Source organism: Eucyclogobius newberryi, unplaced genomic scaffold, assembly GCF_026437365.1.
Source record: "Eucyclogobius newberryi isolate DKJ021-1_F unplaced genomic scaffold, fEucNew1.0.hap1 SCAF_4, whole genome shotgun sequence".
In the NCBI taxonomy this organism is placed as follows: Eukaryota; Metazoa; Chordata; class Actinopteri; order Gobiiformes; family Gobiidae; genus Eucyclogobius; species Eucyclogobius newberryi.
In genome coordinates, this window is record NW_027316056.1 from 13,606,054 (window position 1) to 13,628,150 (window position 22,097).

At 40.8% G+C, this 22,097-nt stretch overlaps 1 protein-coding gene across 5 annotated transcripts in view; it reads right to left on the reverse strand.

The window, feature by feature from the left end:
* The window catches only part of rptor (regulatory associated protein of MTOR, complex 1), a 219,273-nt gene extending 197,176 nt beyond the window's left edge, over positions 1 to 22,097 (reverse strand). For 3 of the 5 annotated variants that reach the window (XM_072462409.1, XM_072462407.1, XM_072462405.1), the window contains exons 1-2: positions 21,414 to 21,665; positions 18,697 to 18,868 (exon numbers count right to left, since the gene is read on the reverse strand). In XM_072462409.1, the coding sequence (XP_072318510.1) occupies positions 18,697 to 18,868; positions 21,414 to 21,427 (186 nt within the window). In that variant the 5' untranslated portion in view covers positions 21,428 to 21,665. Of the gene's footprint in view, positions 1 to 18,696; positions 18,869 to 21,413; positions 21,666 to 21,715 lie in introns of those variants that run through there. The other 2 variants (XM_072462410.1, XM_072462406.1) reach the window with 2 other exon arrangements.

Here is a 22,097-nt window from a genome sequence, read left to right on the forward strand (position 1 = left end):
AAAGGATCGCCGACTAGTCGACAACAGAATTTATTGTTTGTTGCTGCCCTAATATTTGCTAGATGTTTAGATTAGCCATGCCATTGTATACAGCCGGTTTTGTCATGTTTGCAGAGGGTGACTGGGGGTGTGGCCAGTTCGAGGCGTATGTTGTTGTGTGCCAACGACTGGAGGGGCATTTAATGTAAAGTGGCAAACCCTGACAAAAAAAACAGAACCAAGAAACAGGTTAAAAATGTTGCAATTAACTCTTTTTAACCCTTTTAGTTTTTGTCCACAATGACCAAGTACGGGGATTCAAGATGATTCATACAGATTTATTGGCAGTTTTTACCCGATTTACTTCCTTATTCCTGCAAACACCATGTGATCCAGGAGGCTGACCTGCTGCGGGCATTCATGTACAAGTTTTCTGCCTGATTACACTGTGATATACGGTAATAATAACTCTCATACAAAGTGAAGGGACAGCTCCATTACTCACAAAGTCTGTTTGATTTACTGAGTGTCTTTGGGCCAAAAGCAATAAACTCGACTCTGAACCACTCATGGACTGTATTTTACTGATAGAAACCATTACGGGACTGGAAACTGGACAAATTTGATCTTGATTACCTCAACTTTGGCCTCAGAAGTCATAAAAAAGGCAATCGAGAAACAAATTACTTCATTTTGGATGTCTGTGCAAGGTATAAACGGATTTAATCTACTACGGTAATAAGGATCAATTATTTGAAAAGTGGAGAGTTAATGTAAAGGTATAACTTCCAACTCGCTTTTGACTAAAGATGCTAAACAAGTTGTAAAATAAATTATACATAATATAACATCCTTAACATGTTCACTTTGCCCTCTAGAATCTGGGGTAAAAAAATATATTTAAAACTGTGTTGAACCTTTTTTGTTAGAAATTAGATCTCAATTTTCCCCAAATTAATCTTTTGAAGTCCTTACAGCAGAAAACAATCGTGCCTGTGATTAAACCCAAGTTAACTTTTCCTGACAAAGACAGTTTTTGTCTCATGTGTATTGTCCCAGAATAGATATATTAACCGAAAACCAGGACAAAACGTCCTTTTACGAGTGCCTTTCTCCCCTGTGCTCCAGCTCAGTTTTAGACTTAAGGAATTATAAATATGATGAATTCAACCTTTTGCACTTATCCAAGCTGTCCACCTTAAGACACTGGAGCCATTTGGACGTGTCTAAAAGCCAAGAGGGCCTCCCCAGCCTCCAGATCTAACACTACACGAGGCTTCCTGCCCTGCGCTGGTAAAGATTTCAATTGTCATTCTTCAAAGCAGCCGAGGCTTTCTGATGTCCCTCGACAAAGAGCATAGAACAGAAGCGCGGAAAGTTCAATGGGAACTCAGGTTTGCACCGGTGCAGGGAAGGATTACCTGCTCAAAAGGTATTCCCTGGGTGTTTTCCAACTTTCGATATTTTTGATATTTTAAAGACGATATAAAGTTTGTAAAAGCATGTGATTGAGGATGATGAAATATTGCCAAAAACATCTTTGGATTGTATTATTAAGCATCAAGATTAAAGGTTTTTGGGCTTTTTTTATTAGCCTTTTCCTTTTCTTATATTTTTTGCACATGCCCAAAACAAACATTGTGATATATATTGTGATTTTTAAAAATATATATCTATACAGACACACCGATAATACCTTATACCTCTACTTTATCACTTGGTCATTTGTTTTAGGAACGCAAAGAAACAAACACCAGACATTAGCACTGATCCAGGAAATGTCCAAGTGTTGAGTGGTTCAAGCGCAGATTTGGCCTTTAAATTCAACAATGAAAACGATAGCACACCTTAGAGAAGTATTAATGTGAGGTAAGAGAAGAAAGGGACGTGAAAATAATCTTATATAGGCCTACATTGTTTACGGATCTGATTGTTGATTGATGAGATTGAGCTGATTTTTATAAGAATTGTGGATAATCGTAACAATGTGGATTTTATTTTTGCCTCGGTGGTCCTACGTTTTAGAATCAGGCCTGACACAACCTTTAAACGCACACGAGAAGTCCGCATTTAACCCAGTCATAACATTGCCCACCGGGGTGTAGTGAAGGAGGGCTAGACTAACAATTATAAAAGGGCGCAGTTAATCATGCTTACAAGTAAGAAGACAGAGACAGCCAGATAATTACATCCTAAAACAAACAGCACAGATGAAATTATTCCTTCCCGTCTCGCCTCCACTGAAGGCAATTAATAATGTGATTGATATTAGCTTGCATGACAATAATACAATCAATTAGTTTACAGATTGTGACTAACAAACGCATGCATCTTAGACCTTTGCGCATGATTATTCTCAATGTAATTCCAAAATCAACTTCATTTTGGGGAAATTTACTGTGCAAAAAGCAGAAAATGCTGTCAAGGCTCTTGTATGAATTAATTATTTTCCTTGGTTTGTCCAACACTCTGGGAACAGGTGGATCTGGAGGTGTCCGCTTCCCACTGAGCACTTTAACGGGAAAAACAAGCCACCGTCAGTCGTGTGTGTACGTGCGTGCGTGTGTGTACGTGTGTGTGTGTGTGTGTGCGTGTGCGTGTGCGTGTGCGCGTGTGTGTGTGTACGTACGTACGTGTGTGTATGTGTGCGTTTGTACGTGTGCGTGTGTTTACTGAGCTGGGAGCAGGAGCAGAGGATTCTTTGGCAGGAAGCATATGCTGCTCTGAAGTGTTCATTTAAGTTTGAGATTTTCAAATGTTTAATTGTTGTTGGGGTTTTTTTCTATTCACTGTATAAGTTAAAACTAGCTTTATGAATGAATTGTATGTTAGCTTGTTAAGTCAGTAAGTTACGTCCAAAGGTAATGGTCAGATTATTATTAAATTGTCTCCAGTGCAACAGATGTGTCTTTTTAAACAGACGTGTTCAAATGGGAATAGAGGAGCAAAGAAGCTAATGATATGGCTGAATGTTTACATCATCTTCACAAAAATACAACAAATTGTACTCCAGATGAATACATCATGGAATGATTTTTACAAGTCAAAGTTATTTTGTGAACTGTACTTCAATATGGGGACTGTAATACATTTTGAAATCTTAATATTTAGTCTTAGTCTTAGGCTACTTCTGAATCACTATTGATATTGAATAACTCATTTTGACTCACTCAAGGTTTTGTCGTCTCTGGTGCCAACCTAAATCACTGAACAAGCAATAAAAGGATTACAGAATTCATGCTGTGACTAAAATAATTTTGATTCAGAGTTTCACAATCCTTTAAGCAACTGCCAAAGCTCAATAAAGTCCCAAACAAGCATCAGCACATCTCATCTATCAAACTGGTGACCTCTGTTTGTTTTCTGCCAACATAAACCTGCAGTGACAGGACACAGTGTTACATTTTAGCACTTGTATAATAGACTGTAAAGATTTCCAATAACCTGAGGATTGACATGTGTTTGCGGATTGGATGAAAGGACAGCTGAAAATCACACTTATTCTGATATTGAGGATCGTGTGAACATGAGATTCTAAAGCATTTTGTTATTCTATTTAATAAAATAACCCAAGTAAACCGTAAAGGAATAATGGACGATTTTTCGCTGATTTGAGAACTATCCCCCCGTGCGGAAGCAGAAAAAAGCCTCGCTGCTACACGTGCGTTTGTTTATTAGCGCAACGGATCACATCGCATCTCTCGTCTCTCTCCTGAGCCAGCTTGAACTGTCTTTCTCAGTCTTCATTTTGTCCCGTACACTGAGGAAACTATATTATAATAGGTCCATAGGCTCAGACACAGGGAAACATGCTGCTATGCTGGGGACGAGGCTGCAGGTGAGCAGTAGGTGGTCCTATGATTGACGTGATGTGAATGAACTACTCGGCAGTCCCCGCCAAGAGGAAAGAGACTCAGATTTGGCGCCAAAAAATCCCCCATAATTCTAACCCTAACACCGGTTTTAAAGGTGGTATGGACGATTTTTTTCAGCAATTTTTTTATCATATTTCCTCGTGGATAAATCATTTGTCCTGCCACGTATCAATCATAAAACGCACCTATCGCTCACCTGCAGCCCTGTGCGGTTCGTGCCCACGTTTCCGCGTGCCTAAGCGCATGGATCTATCATAATATAGTTCCCTCAGTGTACGGGCAAAATGAAGACGGAGAAAGACAGTTCGAGCTGACGCAGAAGTGGACAGAAATCTACGGGAGACGAGAGATGCGATGCGCTCCGTTGCGCTAATAAACAAACGCACGTGTGTGTTGTATCAGTCCGCACGGGGGAGTGCGCATGCGCACTTCCGCCTGCGTTCTCAAATCGCCGAAAAATCGTCCATACCGCCTTTAAGGGATATCGTGAATCAGGACACGTATCGTATCAAGTTTGCTGTATCGGGATACGTATTGTATCGTGAGGTACTAGGCAATACCCAACCCTAACATAATGCAGCTTTTAAGCGCAATCGATATGGCCATTAAAGAAGGAACTAGAGCCACTGCACGTAAGCTTGGTATAAATGAATGAGGCAGAAGGAGGCGGCAGAGGGGAGAACTTAGTCAAAAGACAACAAAAGCTTTCAGAGGAAATAAAGCGAGTCTTAAATTCCAAATTAAAACAAAAAAACTGTGTTCTGCCTTTCTGTGTAAATACATGACGACATAAATACCAGCGGTTTATATTCAAGTGCGGTCTTTGTATGTACAAAATGGATTTTCTTTTGAAATTTAGCTGGTGCGGATTAGATTCAGGTGCCGCGTATAGTCCGAAAAGTACGGTATTTTGCCTGGATGTAGATTGGAGAGCAGCTGTCGTCCTGTTGGCCTGATGTTCTGATCTTATAATTGGCTGCTGTCCAGATCTCATTACCAGCAGCAGCAGCAGACTCCAGGGGACTTCCTCTGCGCCCTTTTAAGGCATGTGCTCGAACACACGCAGAGTCAATCAACACTCTGATCAGTTCACTTTTAGATCAGAAACATCGCCAATTGAATTGCAAAAACTACCACAGTTAGTCATAAAATGTCCTTGTACATTAATTTCTGTTTACTTCTAAATACGTATTATATATTTTTGGACTTTGTAAAGTTAATCCACAAAAGCCACTTTCTCCACCTGTTCCTTCCATCGCACAGCTAAAGAGGGAAACACAAAAACCCCTCCACTGTGCATGTGCTCTGGACGCCTCGGACGCGCGTCTGCTAGCGAGTTTATTTTTTGGACGCGCGTCTGGGGCGTCCAGGATGAGCGTCCGAGGCGTCCAGGACGAGCGTCCGAGGCGTCCAGGACGAGCGTCCGAGGCGTCCAGGACGAGCGTCCGAGGCGTCTGCCTTCAAATGTACAGGCGTCCAACTCTTGCCTCGGCCGCAAATTTGACGCCGTGGTGTGAACGCCGCTTTAGGCAATAGATTTCACAAAACTATCCTCCCTAAAAACACAATACAAACCTCAGTATTCACAGTGGTGTGAATCAGAGTGTGAGGTTAACAAGTCTGTTACTGGAACCAACCTGTTGTCAACACTCAGATAGTATTTGTAAGTGGTATAAATAATTACTTTATTGTGTCCAAAATGTATTCTGTGCATCAAGTCGATGAAAGTTAAAAATAGTTTATTCTTTTGTGATAAGGCTGCCATTTTTGTTGTATAAGGTCTTTGTTTATGTTTTTAGAGTTATTATAAGGTCCAAATAACAAATACGATGATTAAAATACAACTGTGGTGACTTTTTATAGTCGATTAAGCGTTGCAGTCTTACTGACAGTCGTAGCTTTGTAAACGTGATGGACACCAACAGTCTGACCTTGTCTAACAGTGAACTATTCTGATAACCACGTTGCAATCCGAGCGCTCTTATCACGGCTGTGTGGCAGGTGCAGAAACTGTAAACCCTCCTCCTTTCGTGCAAATAAGAGTTTTCAAACGTTAAACCACTCGCTCTGGTTGTGTCACAAACTGGAAGGACAAAAAGGTCCAGTGACGGCGGATTGATTGAGCTCCTCCTGTGTTTCTGGTTCAAGCGCTAGGGGCCGGTCTGCATTTTCAAGAGCAAAAACTCATTTCCCACAGTGCACCACATCGTTTATGGCCCACTTCAAATCCTCACGCTGCTCTTCTAAACTTACCTGGTTTCACTCGACCGCTTAAAATGTTCTATTCTACAGAGGCCATACAACAGAAAAAACATAAACGTGTCACATTTATTACACGCTAAAACATGAGTACAACAGTGATTACAACTATCATGCCATGCAAAGGTGAGTAGAACAGCCAAAAGTATTGTTAATTCAAAACAATATTACCCAAGGAGCGGTACAAAGTAATTGTCCAAGTAATAACTCAAGTGAGAGTAAAAAGAATATGGGGAAACCGACTATACTAAGAAATGTAATTATAACACGTGGATGTCAGTGTGAATACGTAACCTCAGATGGAGTGTTTGTCTGTACGTATGGTCTGGGTCTTTAGTGATGTTATAAAATGGTGCGCAGTGGAGAACGAAAGAAAAGGAAATGAAGCGGAGGGTTGGTGCCCACTGGTGCAGGGCCAGTTGAGAGCCCCACCAGCACGAGCTGTAAAAGGGGCGCACCCCAACAATTAAAATACCCATGGCCCCTCCTGAGGTTGTGACACTTACATCTCCACTGGGATGAGCCTCATCCAGCTTGTTTCCATGGAAATGTTGCTCCTCTGGCTATAATATTCGATATATGTAATAATATGTAATATATAATAATCGAAGTATGGTTTAATTTTTCCTTTCCATAGATTTACGCAGGTGTCATTCCTCTTCCAGATATAAAAAAAAATGCTATGAATAAAATTAAATCATCCAAAATCTTCTATACCAGAATGTAAAGAGATAATTCAGCACATGATGTAGTTTTTACAGTACCATCACCACTTTGTGTGCAACAGAGATGTCAACAAAGTAGAGCTGGGTTTCGATTCAAATTTCAAGAATCGATTCGATTCCGATTTTTACGTTTCAAAATCGTTTTTTTCCGATTTTCTCAGATTCCATCCGATTCGATCCGATTTTGATCTGATTTCCGATTCGATCCGATTTCGATTCGATCCGGGGGTTAATGTTATTAAAAATGAAAAATGTATTTGAACCGTTTCCTTCACTTCATGACTGTGTAGAGAAGCAACATATTAAAACTAGTATTATATCAATATTAAACAGCAAATCTTACAAGTATTGGTAGTAACTGATGGCTGGAAGACTGATGAAAAGGTTAAGGGTCAATCTACCTTCAAGAAAGATAATCCAGGAGTCCTGAATTATCTTTCTTGAAGGTAGATTGAAGTTCACTGAGGGAAATGTAGAAAAGAATTTTATTTATTTTTTTAAATCAATAATAATAATAATAATAATCGATCTTTGGACGTACGAATCGATAATCGATTAAAAATTGGAAAATCGATTATTTCAACCCAGCTCTAATAAATGGAGGACATCATTGAGGTGACTACATCTGCAACAGTGGATTCCTACTGGGACACTAACCAGTGCATTATTATGCTTGAAAATAACTAAGAATTCACTCAAAAGCGGTTGCTACCAAAAGCATTTTTATTTTAAAACTGCTCACACACTGCCAGTAATGAAACTGGAAGTATAAAATGTAAACGTTGAGCATTTTTCAAAAAAAAAAAAATAATAATAATAATAATAACAACAATAATAATATATATATATATATATATATTTTAATCGATCTTTGGACGTACGAATCGATAATCGGTCATTAAAATGCGAATTGATTAAAAATCGGAAAATCGATTTTTTCAACCCAGCTCTACAACAAAGACATTTTGGATGGATTACTAAAATATTATCTGCTAATGGTCATAAATCCCAAAAAATATTGAGATCATTTTTGTCTATATGAGAGCTTTATTATAATCTAAATTAAAGAAAAACTAAAAAGTCCCTGTAGTGCCCAGTTTATTTCAGAATAAGCAGCTCTCATTGGTTCAAAAATATTCAGTTTGAGTAACTAGGAACTCTTTATTAAATTTTATTCCGATTGAGCAAAAATTTAGCAATATTTTTCTGCATAATTTTTCACTGATTCAGAGTCGCGTGGTTACCAGTCATCGCAATTATCAGTATTATCAAAAAACACTACTCTCCAGCAAATACAAAAGGTCTTCATCCTTTTCAGACTCTGCATTTATGATGTGGGTCACTTTTACGTCAGAAACATCGACAAATGAATTAAAAAAAACTACCACAGCAAGTCATAAAAAGTCCTTGTACATTAATTTCAGTTTCCTTCTAAATACGGCTATAATGATCTCACCACTAATTGCACTGATACATCGAGGAAATGACTCTTCTAAGGCAATAGACTTCACAAAACCATCCTCCATAAAAACACAATACAAACCTCAGTGGTGTGAGTCAGAGTGTGAGGTTAACAAGTCTGTTCCTGGAACCAACCTGTTGTCAACACTCAATAAAGTAATTATTTATACCACTTACAAATACTATCCGTGTCCAAAATCTATTCTGTGCCCAATGAAGTGTGCACATTGATTTCTCTAATGATGCAGAAGATGAAGAGCAGCTGACCCACCGCCCTCGGACAACACTATTACAATGAGCTTGTATATTGATGCTTTATTGATTTTGTTCCAGAGAAGAAATTAAAAAAAATCATCAAAATAACTTGTAATAAGTATGAGGAAATGGTAGACTTCAGGAGCAATAGCACATTGACCCACACCACTGGATATTTAGCCTTACAATAAGTGCAAATTGGAGTAAATATTGACATAAAGATTCTCCTTGTATTAATCAATCAGTGCCATTTACAGAATAAAAGCAAAATTAATTTCTCCAGAGGAACTTTTACTGACCGAGGATTGGCTGTAGACAAAGCTAAAGCTGGTCAATTGATTGATTGACCCTTGATTTTGGCTCAAACTCCATTAACTGTACAGTTCCATGTGGGACGAACTCTTACTTCCGGTTTTACGAGAGATAAAATGTGTCATTATTAGACGCAGACAGCACACAGCGGTCTCATTTTGTCACATGTCGCTTTTACACAGGCTTTTAGCTGGGATTTGAAAACACCCTGTCCAAATAATTTTGTCCAGGGGCTTAAAAAATGGTCGCTCGCGCCTTTGGCGCTCGTGGGAAGGCTATGGAAAGCCAATATGTGTATCACAACCTTTTTTTCGACGCTTTTACAAAATAAAGCGGCGCTTTTAACGCAGAGGCGCCTACACGGCGATCTAGAGTGGCGCCCGCACGCCTCTCGTATCATATTGACTTTCCATACTCTGGCGCCGCCTGCGCCCCTCGGCCGTACGGATCACACTCTGCCACTTAGGAGCGGCGTATCGCGCCGTATTTTACATGGTATTTGGCTGTGGAGGTTCGGCAAACGTGGAGCTTCGGCATTTTCCAGACCACGGCTCGGCAGCCAATCAGAGCCAAGCACACAAACTTTGTCGACCAATCAGCGCGCGGCATGCAAATTTTCACTTGTAAACAGTAAACTGTCATAGCGCGGACCCCGGCGGACAATCGTCAAACGCTCCGCGGCCCGATTTAATGATGATATTCCCTTTTCTAAAATGTATTAATAAAAATTACACCATCCTTGCACTCGAAAATGCCCGTCCACATGTCAAAATACCCCGTCCAAAAAACGTGAAGACGGACCTCTAGCTAAAAGCCTGCTTTTACATTATATTCTATGGGGGAAAACAATGGGTACTACAGTTTTAAAGAAGAAATATTCGGTTCTTTTCAACTATAACATATGTAGATATTTATTTCACATTTTGTTCATTGTAAGCTGCCTTATTGATCTAAAACAGCTTCATAATACAGACAGAACAATTAACTTCCTGTTAAAAACTACAAAACTGATAAGCCTCTTCATGGCAGAATTTCACCATAACAAGCATCGGATTTTAATTTACAGGTTTTTTTAAATAGCTATGCAACATTTTATAACCCTACACAACTATGTCAACGAGTCTGATTTTTTTCTTTTAATGATTAGGAGTAAGTACAGAAAAGTAGGTGGCGATAGTGGGTAGGTTAAAATAGAAATGTGGCAGGCATGAATCAATCAAACACAGTCATAATAATATTATATTGTGTTGAATATATGGACTTTTATTAGTCTCACACATAGTATGAGCAGTATTTTTTTTTACTCTGCAAAGGAGCTGCTGAAGGAATGTGACATCACTGAACCAAGGCAAGAAAGAAATGGAACCAAAATATGTACTACCGGTAATTGTACCACAACAGTCTTCTAAGTTATGGACAACTGCATATTATGACAGTATAATACACACTGTAGTTCGCATTATCAGTATTCTGCACCTCTTCTTTTAGCCTCCACCCCAAATATATTTTTAAAGTACAGTCAGTGGCCAGTTTGAGGCAATGGAGAACTGGACACTAATTTTGAAGTGCGATATATTGCTACAGAAAAATATCACAATAAACTATAATATTGAACCTACAGTATTCCAATGTAACAATAAGTTTAAAGAAGAAAAATCCCAATAAACCTTTAACAAAAGAATGAAAGACTTTGTATCGATCAAGTTAATTATTTGACCATTTATAGCTCAAATCTTATTTTATCACAAAACTTATAACGCTGGAGCAAAGAAAATCAGCACATGATAGTAATATTTGCAGTAATTATTGTAACACCCATTGACCCTTTGTCTGTTTGAAACTTATGACATGGAAACCGGATGCGAGGCTCTACAGTTTTCCTATTGTCCTCCAGCCATAAACATCCTGTCCATCTGCGGTCGGATCGATTGTCTTTGCGCAGGACAAGCACAACCTGCATGTGTACTTCAGCGGCAGCAGTATTTGTGTTTGGAGCAGCAGAAATGTGTGTCGTGACAGAGCAGACCGAGACAATCCATCCAGTTTACGTCAGACCACAGTGACGTCAAATAAGGAGCTGACGATTGGATTGAAAGGACGCAAGTTTGAAGCCCTATGTCAACATATAAGAAACTTGATCGGAAGCTGCTAAAAAATAATTGAAACTCTATATGGTATTTGAGGGGTTCATTTTGCAAGTTTGCGTTGTGTAGACTAGTGTTGCGATACTTACATGTAGAACTTGATTTTGATACTCAGGAATATACGGTACTCAATTCTCAATACTGATGTCGATACAACAATAATTTAAAATGCTCTTTTTAAGTAAATATTCTAGACAATAGACTGGTATTTTCTCCATGAATAAATTACACTTTCTTTATAAACACTTGAACTAGCTCTGATAAAGCGCAAGATCATTTAAATCGGTTCAGGAAAGTTCCAATTTTGTTCTGTTAAAAGGATATATTTTTTGTATATACTTCAAATGAGTAACTAGTTTTAATACTAGTTTTAGTATCGAGTAGTATCTGATTTTCTATACTTTTCACAACCCTAATTAAGACAGCCACAAAGTTGATCAAATGAGTGAATTCTTTGGGCAGCCATAACTCAACATAAATGTATAGAGAAAATATACATGTTGCTATGGTGAATTGTATTAAGTATAGTAATAATAATAGCAGGAACACAATAGTTTATTTTAGCTATTTTCAGCACCATTAGTGAGACAATGTTAATTACCTGAGATGACAGCAAGAAATTAGACAAAAGGAGTTCATAAATATCAAGCTGGTAAAAGGCAAAATAAAGAAAAAAAGAGAGACGTTGCCAACTGTGAATTAATAACCAACGTTTTATATCATCAGGTTGAAGTTCAGCTTTGTTTGCCAATACCACAACACCAGCTTCGATAGACTTATGACAGTGACTAAAGTGCTGGAAGACAGATTCAACAACAAAAAAGAAAAGAAAGGACAACTAGTCAGCAATTCAAATTTCAATTAGTTCAATGTTTAACAATTAATTCTATTGTGCATTGAGATATTTTAAATACAACAACAAATATTAAAAGTTTGAAATATGGTGACTGAAGGATTCTAGATAGAGAATATTTACAAATAAAGTGCATTATCGATAGAAAGTCAGATGACATTTTGATGTGATAATGCTGCTATTTTTATTATCTAATGTCTTTGTTTATGTATTTGTTCCAAATAACAATTACGATGATTAAAATACAACGGATGACTTTTTATAGTCGACTAATCATTGCAGCCTTACTGACAATAGTAGCTTTGGAAACGTTTTGGTCATTGATAGTTTGACCTTACAGTGAACAATCCCGATAACCGAACAAAAGAAAATGAAATGGAAAGTGGAAAAAGACAAAAATGCTCTCAATTAGCATAAACCTCTAACAAGGCATCAGATCCATCTTACATTAAAAATCCCTGACTTGAACTGCCACTCAAATCCTCTAGCTCAGTTCTCTTTCAAATAGAAAACACTTTGCGACAGCAAGATTAAAAGGACAATTGGGTTCTGCACAATCTCGATTCTTTCTACATACAGTAAAACTCCTTGTATCAGAGAAGCACAAACTCGCACAGTTAATCTCTACCAGTCAACGCTGCTGGCTATAATAATGTAATCTGCTCCATTTAGCATGACTTTCTGATAAAAAATACCAATTTCCTGCAGACTTTACAACCCCTTTTAAATCAATTCTACATTCACTTTTAAGGGTGTCATCTTCTTCACCATTTCCCTGAAGCTGGACACTTTGCAAACATCCGCGGTGTAATTCTCGAGAGGCCTGGACAGCGGCGAAGGGCTAAAAATGTATTTGTCCGTATTTACCGAGGAGGTGCGGGGGCAGGCCGGGGTTATAGACGACTACAAAGTGGCGGCCATCATTACAGCAGTAGTTCTGTGAAGCCGAGAGGCAGTGAAATAATCAGGTTGGTGGCACCTCGGTGGATCAAACGGGAGCTTTATGAGAGAATGCGCTGGAACACACTGTAGTCATTCACGAGGGAGAGCTTTTGAGGTTCCCCCGTCAAAGTGCGGTGCGGCGAGCTCTGAGCAGAATCAAATGAAATGGAGTTGTGATAAAAAAGGAGGGTAACGCGGTGATTTAGCACTGAGTCCCGGCGCTCTTAGGATGTTTTCAAATGGTGTCATTAGAAAGAGGTAGGTTTACAAACGTACTGTGTGATTACTGAGAGCGTATGTGGCTGTGGCAGGTTGTGGGCAGGTTTGAAGCATTTTGTCATCTGTACACGTGAACTAGGGCTGAGCGATAGATAAAAATGTATATCTCAATACGTTTTAGAGCATCCCGACAACAATATTTTATTCATATCCAACGGCAATGTGTTAAAACAGATTTTTAAACATATTAGTTCAGGTTTCATTATCAGACAAATGTATAATGTCTGAAAATAATCACAAATTACATTTTATTTTTAATCAGCTCTTATTGTAGCATTTTTTCTACAATCATCTAGCAGTGTTCTCGCTCAGGTTTTTTTTTTGCTCCGGCTAGTCACCGCCATGCCCAAAGGATGCCGCCATGCTTCACTAGTCACCGCCATGCCCAAAAGATGCCGCCATGCTTCACTAGTCACCGCCATGCCCAAAAGATGCCGCCATGCTTCACTAGTCACCGCCATGCCCAAAAGATGCCGCCATGCTTCACTAGTCACCGCCATGCCCAAAGGATGCCGCCATGCTTCACTAGTCACCGCCATGCCCAAAAGATGCCGCCATGCTTCGGCTAGTCACCGCCATGCCCAAAAGATGCCGCCATGCTTCGGCTAGTCACCGCCATGCCCAAAAGATGCCGCCATGCTTCACTAGTAACCGCCATGCCCAAAGGATGCCGCCATGCTTCACTAGTCACCGCCATGCCCAAAGGATGCCGCCATGCTTCACTAGTCACCGCCATGCCCAAAGGATGCCGCCATGCTTCACTAGTCACCGCTATGCCCAAAAGATGCCGCCATGCTTCACTAGTCACCGCTATGCCCAAAAGATGCCGCCATGCTTCGGCTAGTCACCGCCATGCCCAAAAGATGCCGCCATGCTTCACTAGTCACCGCCATGCCCAAAGGATGCCGCCATGCTTCACTAGTCACCGCCATGCCCAAAGGATGCCGCCATGCTTCACTAGTCACCGCCATGCCCAAAGGATGCCGCCATGCTTCACTAGTCACCGCCATGCCCAAAAGATGCCGCCATGCTTCGGCTAGTCACCGCCATGCCCAAAAGATGCCGCCATGCTTCACTAGTCACCGCCATGCCCAAAGGATGCCGCCATGCTTCACTAGTCACCGCCATGCCCAAAGGATGCCGCCATGCTTCACTAGTCACTGCCATGCCCAAAAGATGCCGCCATGCTTCGGCTAGTCACCGCCATGCCCAAAAGATGCCGCCATGCTTCACTAGTCACCGCCATGCCCAAAGGATGCCGCCACGCTTCACTAGTCACCGCCATACCCAAAAGATGCCGCCATGCTTCACTAGTCACCACTATGCCCAAAAGATGCCGCCATGCTTCACTAGTCACCGCCATGCCCAAAAGATGCCGCCAGGCTTCACTAGTCACCGCCATGCCCAAAGGATGCCGCCATGCTTCACTAGTCACCGCCATACCCAAAAGATGCCGCCATGCTTCACTAGTCACCGCCATGCCCAAAAGATGCCGCCATGCTTCGGCTAGTCACCGCTATGCCCAAAAGATGCCGCCATGCTTTGGCTAGTCACCGCCATGCCCAAAAGATGCCGCCAGGCTTCACTAGTCACCGCTATGCCCAAAAGATGCCGCCATGCTTCACTAGTCACCGCCATGCCCAAAAGATGCCGCCATGCTTCGGCTAGTCACCGCCATGCCCAAAAGATATCGCCATGCTTCGGCTAGTCACCGCCATGCCCAAAAGATGCCGCCATGCTTCGGCTAGTCACCGCTATGCCCAAAAGATGCCGCCATGCTTCACTAGTCACCGCCATGCCCAAAAGATGCCGCCATGCTTCGGCTAGTCGCCGCCATGCCCAAAAGATGCCGCCATGCTTCACTAGTCACCGCCATGCCCAAAAGATGCCGCCATGCTTCGGCTAGTCACCGCCATGCCCAAAAGATGCCGCCATGCTTCACTTGTCACCGCCATGTTCAAAAGATGCCGCCATGCTTCGGCTAGTCACCGCCATGCCCAAAAGATGCCGCCATGCTTCACTTGTCACCGCCATGCCCAAAAGATGCCGCCATGCTTCACTAGTTACCGCCATGCCCAAAGGATGCCGCCATGCTTCGGCTAGTCACCGCCATGCCCAAAAGATGCCGCCATGCTTCGGCTAGTCACCGCCATGCCCAAAAGATACCGCCATGCTTCGGCTAGTCACCGCCATGCCCAAAAGATGCCACCATGCTTCAGCTAGTCACCGCCATGCCCAAAAGATACCGCCATGCTTCGGCTAGTCACCGCCATGCCCAAAAGATACCGCCATGCTTCGGCTAGTCACCGCCATGCCCAAAAGATGCCACCATGCTTCAGCTAGTCACCGCCATGCCCAAAAGATATCGCCATGCTTCGGCTAGTCACCGCCATGCCCAAAAGATGCCGCCAGGTTTTAAAATCACCGTGCGAGCGCCGTAGTACGTATAAGGTGCTGTTTTTCTGTTTATTCTGCCCTGTATCCCTTTTATGAATGAGAGGCGTGTCCGAGGTGGGTGGACTCGAGCGTTTATGAGGGTTACTACAGGTGGGGGGAGGAGTTTTTCTGTTTGGTGAATTTGGCATCGTTTGGGCCGTATTGTGAGAGACGAGCGGCGGCCGCCTAAATCCACCGTGAGACTTAGGTCGGTGGAACCGGACTGTGAGGACCACCGGGGCGAAACTCGCGTAGCGAATCTTGCTGCAGATTCGGATATACGTATTTATTTAGCGGCGGAGAACGCGCTCGCACTGGCAGGCGGAAGCGCGCACCCGAGAGCGCGGCACGCATGTTGGATCACGCTTGAATCATATTAACAATACTTTTTCCATGTGGATTCTCTGGCTTGATGGAATATATTTTTGTATTTGGATTTAATGACTCAACTCCGGGAACGCCGTGAAGGTTTGGGACCATCGAAACTGTAGACTTAAATCATCAGTAAAAGGCACGAGGCCACAACACAAGATTTTGGGCGTGGACATTTTATTTTATAAGTCATACATTTTCTAACATTATTGGCAGCTTAAACCGGCACAAGAGCATTGGGCTTCACTATTTCACCCTTAACAGGTAATGGTAACTAGGGCTCTGAGGAGCAGATTGTTACATACTACATTTCGTAGTACTACGGTGCTCGCACGGTGATCTACGGCGCGAGAGAACATTTACTAAGTACTTTTCGGTTTGTCCCACCGCCATCCTTCAACCTCAGCCCAGCGAGAACACTGGTCTAGTATATATTACCCACCTCTAACGTGAACATGCTTAAAAGAAGAAACTCGATCACAGGTAAAAAAGTATGTTTAGATATTTCTGCCCTATTACATTCTGTTAGATAATATTCAAGGTGAAATAGTGTGCTTTGTCTATTAGTTATTATCATCTTAAAATCGCAATATTGATCTAAAATGACCTAACAAAAGGAATAAGTCGGCTTTACCGTGCGGTAAACATCATCACAACAAAGCACTGCTCGTCAATATGCCTAAATATGAATCAATATTAACAAGCTAAAGAAAAATAATATGTGCCTTTAAATGCAAAATACTAGTTCAGTTTATTTTTGCATTTTGCTTACTGACATTTAACCTTTTTCTAATGTGGTAACAACTTTTGCCTGACAAAGCCACTCAGATCATCTACAGAGGCTTTATCAGATCCTTTATCATGAAATATGTGTTCATGAGCTAACATGAGAAGACACGTGACAGATTATACGGTTATTGGTGACGCATGACTGATTGTCCTCAGCTACATGCACTGCAAATGTAACATGGACGAGAAAAACACATTCACATGCTCGAAATCAAAACTATTCATTTTACACTACAGGGGCGAGACAAGATTGAGTAATATTTCATACATAACTTGGTTAGGTTCCCAATTTTCTGCTGTCATTGTAGCAGAACAACTTCTCAAAACGTTACTATTTAGTGCGCTCAATATCATTGTTCTCATGAGCGCACAATCTTTGATTTTATTTTGAGAGATCTTGTTCTATTACACAACGATAACAAACACACACAGAAAAGCAGACACTGGCAACACTTTCTTAGAGAGAAACAATGACAGAAAAATATGAAATTATAGAAATACATTTCAGGGTTCAGAATAAGCGGTATCGCATCGCAAAATGCGACGCAATTTCTCTCAAATGCGATGCATTCGTCATAAAAAAGGGCTTTTGAATCTCAGCTTTTGCGATACAAAAATGCGTGTTCAATTGTATAACCAAAGCACCTAAAAGTACTGATCACTCGTCAATCGATCGTCAATAACGGCATGACACATGTGGGCACTGTGTTGTCATGACGAGTCCCGCTGCTGTCTCAGATCTCGAGTCTGAAAGTGGGAGGAGCCACGTGCGCTAAAGGTTGCGTAAGATTCAGACTTCCGAGGTCAATAGCTCCTAAACACAAAAGTCTTTGCAGATCATTTACTGCCAAAATACTCATATTTACACTGCCAAGTGACACAACCTCGTTTTTAACAATCAGATGCGTATTTTGGGCGCAGCGAATTACATGGATCCGAATGTGCAGCCGGAGCTGAGGCGAGTGCTTAGGGACCGTCATCAAATGTGCAGCCGGAGCAGAGACGAGAGTACTTAAGGACCGTCATCAAATAGAAAAACGAAAAATGGAATGGAACGTCAAATAGAGCGGTACAATTTGAATAACACATAAAATACACCATAATGGAAACACCACAGCAACCTTTATTTTTCCATCAGAAGCTTTATACATATTTTTTGTGAGTGTAATGACGATTAATATGTAAATGAGACTCCTGCAAATAGTCATCTGATTGATGATGTGGAAGAAAGTTGTAAATAAGGCCATATGATTTTGTGTTGATTAATTTGTTAAACAACTAATTTTATTTGCAAGTTTTCTGTTTTATTTAAAGAAAAAAAAATAGTGTTTAAAAGTTAATTTGTTAAGAGTTTTTTTTAAATAGAATGTTTACAAATACATTTTAAATATATAATTGTGTTATATCAATGGAAAATATTGATTGTTAGTCACTTTCGTGTTTTGCTATGCAATTATGAAATTGCTATACAAATTTCGAAAAATTTACGGATTGTTTAGCAGCACCGCTATACAAGTGAAAATCCTTAATCTGAATCTGTGGCTTTTGTAAATGAGTGCAGTGAGAGTCCATATTATATAGTATATATAGTATTTTCTTTTTTCCTTGAAATTGAATACATCATTACCAAATAAATAGAACAGATGTTAAACTTTCTTTCAGCAATGCCAAGGGTCAATACTAAAACACAACAGATTTGCTTCCGTTCATTTCAGCTGATTGCAATGACACAATGACTTATGTCCTCATTTCAGAACTGTCAACCGTCTAATGTCCAGACTTTCTTTTAAGTGGATTATCTGAATGTATAAACTTTTATGCATGCTGCATAATGGATTTTTCTACTAATATGATGTGACTTTATAATATCATCAGTTTAGGAGATTAGATGACAGTAAGGGTAAGTAAGTAAAGTAAGTAAGTAATATGGTATCGTTGACTCCTCCATAAACCAATTAAAACACTGTTCCTGACCCCCTGACCACCCCTGAGCCTCCCACAGAAAGCAGACTCACCCGGTCCTTCATCCTCCAGCTCTGGGCCAGAGCCTTGGAGCCCTCGATCTTCTCTGAGTGTCTTTTCTTCATGAACGCCAGCGGCAGCTTCCAGTCGTTCATGTCGGCCTCCTCCTCCTCGGCCAAAGCCAGCGCCGGCGAGTGCAGCTCCACGTCCATCTTCATCAGTGCCCTGTGGGACATCAAGTTAATTGTCTTAAGAGGCTCTCCAATATGCTTTCATCATATTTTACCGACTAAGGGCAAAAGTTAGGGCAGTTATTACATGGATGTCGGGGAATTTGCCGCCATATTGGATCAAACAGCTTTTCTGTTAATAGTCTAAGAACTGAAAGCTCAAAATCACCTAAAAACTGGTTTGATACATATAAGTTATATTGTTGATTTATTTTTTTTGTCCATTTTACAAATGTCAATAATGTCAGTCAAGTTGATTGTTGGTGCAGTTTGTGTGATCCATTTTTTTTTGTGATGGCCTTCTTCCCTGCTGCCAGGAGTATGATTCAAAAAGGTATCAATTTATTGTGTCGATGGCAGGAGTTTTGAGGCCCGAATACCGTACATAGTTCTAACGTCAAGTGGGATGGTAATGTCAAACAGTCTGCAGTGCTTTGTAAACTTCTTACAATGAGGTGGGCCCCTTGATTTTTTCTGCATTTATTCCTTTCTCTCCAACATCTGATAAAAGGAAACAATCAAGCTGCTGAGCATGTTTAATATAAATAGAAAGATGTAACCCTCTTATTTTCAGTCATAACAACCATTCTGGGATGAATAGTCAGTTGCAAATTCTGTGTTTATACGTTCTTAAATATGTTTTATATTTTTATGATTTGTGTGCTGCTATATTTTTCCCTTAGCCCAGGTCAGCCTTGAAAAAGAGCTCTCAATCTCAATGGGTTCTCACCTTATTCATGTTAGTTTCTATTGTTTCGTTTTTTTAAATGAGCAATTAGAACCAATATGGCGGCAGGTGGGGAAAAAAATGTCAATGATTTTATTTTACTTCACTACTACTACTTTTTAAGGCTATTCCTGCCACTTTGGGCCGGGGTGAAGCACAGACAGTGGCCATTACAAAGCAGGAACACTAAAACAGTCTCTCAAAATGATTCACTTTATGAAATTGTGGGATTTATGTGATGACTTACACGGTACATGCTTGTATTAGGATGGTGTGAGGAAGCAGAAAGTAAAAATAACTTAAGGAGAATGAGCAGATTCCAAGATAAATTGCTTTAAATATTTATCAAATCCTTTAAGTTTATGGGACATGTGAAAACCCACATTAATGCGTCAAAGAGAATGGATTAAATTGAATATATTCCATTATATAAGATTTGATGATTTAAAATATGTGTGACTGCATTCCACTTGTATAAAATTGTGTTAAGGCCTGGAAAAATGTACAATGAACAATGATAATACACTTTGAGCCATGAGTTTTTTTCCAGACTGAAGTAAAACATTAATAATTTAGGTTATGTTTCAATACAGCTCTCAATATCAGCACTTTTGAAGCATCCAGCAAAAGGCCAGTTTTCACTGAGGGAGCATCTATCCAAATTAAAGCTTCTATAAGCAAAAATTAAAATCAGCCATCAGCATTGTAGGATCGGGTGCGTGACGGGAGAAAATCCCCTTCAACACAAAAACACTGTTTTGGGCTAAAACGGACAAGTATCAGTTCTGTTTTTCAGTTTGCAGACTTTTTGTGCAACTTCAAAGGATAAAATAATGACTCTTACAACTTCCATCTTACTCAGAAGTAGAGCTGCAACGATTAAGAGGATTGACCATGATTAGCCGACTATTAAATAATAGTATTGTGAAAATCATAATGTTCAACTCGACTAAACAGACCGAGAACAAAATATATTTTCAGACAAATACTGTGGCATCCTTAAATCCAAATGTCAAAACAGTTTTGTCAGGAATCTTCAGTCATCATATTTCATTTATTCATTTTATTTGGTAAAAACATACTAATAATGGTTTGACTAAATAATCACTGACCAGTCGACTAGTTGCACCTCTACTCTGGGATGTACATTATAGATTTACTTTAGGGCTGTTCTATTATGGATAAAATTACAATTATTTAAATAATAATTGAAATCAAGATAATTAAAACAATTATTTGAGGCATCAGCCCTTCTAAAATGACAACACACTGTTGTAAACCTTCTCTACATGTAGAAAAGTTAAATCCATGAGCAACTTTTCCACTCAAGGAAACACATGGGCTTCATGAGCATTGAACAGATTTAAGAGTTTATGTAAATAATCTTGATTACTTCATTAAACAATCACTTTTTGCAATTGATTAGCGCAGTAATCATGATTTTAATAGAATTTGATTAATTGTACAGCCCAAAATACAAACTACTAATCTAGTCTCAACAGTTCCACAATTTTAAGTAAACGACAGAAAGGGGCATTGGGATTGGATTATGGATTAGGTTTTGACACAAAATGTGAACCAAATCTAGATAGGATAGGTAGAAACTTCCCTAAATGAACCTCATGAACTGTTTCGAGATTTGATTAGAATTACTGCAAAACAGATCAAACCTATTTACTTTACTGCTGCTTCTGGTTTGTAACGTTCTGAAACTTTGCCTTGAGTGGCTGAGTTTCACTTTCTCCCAGAGGCTTTCATTGATGTGGTGGAGAACGGTAGAAGGACTTCGAGCAGTTAGTTTGTGTACCTGTACCTGTAAGAAATCATGTTTAAGAGCCTCAGTCCGGGTCTGTGCAGGTCTCAAAACGCCGGCTAGCCTGGTAGCAAAGCGCAGCTACTTTTGACAGCTCCGTGTTTAGCGCTGTCCACTGCCCTACCGCACGTGGAGCTCGGGAGCACAGCTGATTTTAGAGCTGAAGTTGCGAAATGGCACAAGCAGTGAGACAGGTGAGACAGAGACGTGCGGATGGCGCTAGTCCAGCAGCAGCAGCGGCGGCGGCGGCGGCAGCGGGGGCAGGAGCGTGCAGATGGCAGAAGCAGCAGCAGCGTGCAAACCTTGGTCCTTGGTGATTGTCAGCCCGCGACGCAGAGCTCCGTCTGCGGGCGATCGCGGACACGGCCGCGCAAACTATACGCGTCAAAAACTTGTAAGGCAGCGTCCAGAGCCGGTAGAGCAGGTCAAAGCCGTCAAAGCCCAGCAGGACGGGCGCGTGTTTGCAGGGGAATCCGCGGCTCCTCTCCCCGCGGCTCTTCGCTATGGAAAGCGGCAGGGAGCGAGGCCCATCTTCACACGGACGCTCTGCCACAGCCACACGCAGCACCGGCCGAACTGTCAAGCACCGGGCACCGACACTGCTCTGCTTACGAGTCCACGGCACAGCGAGACGGCGAGCTGCTCTGGTTTGCGCTGAAAACGCACATAATCTCAAGAATGTCG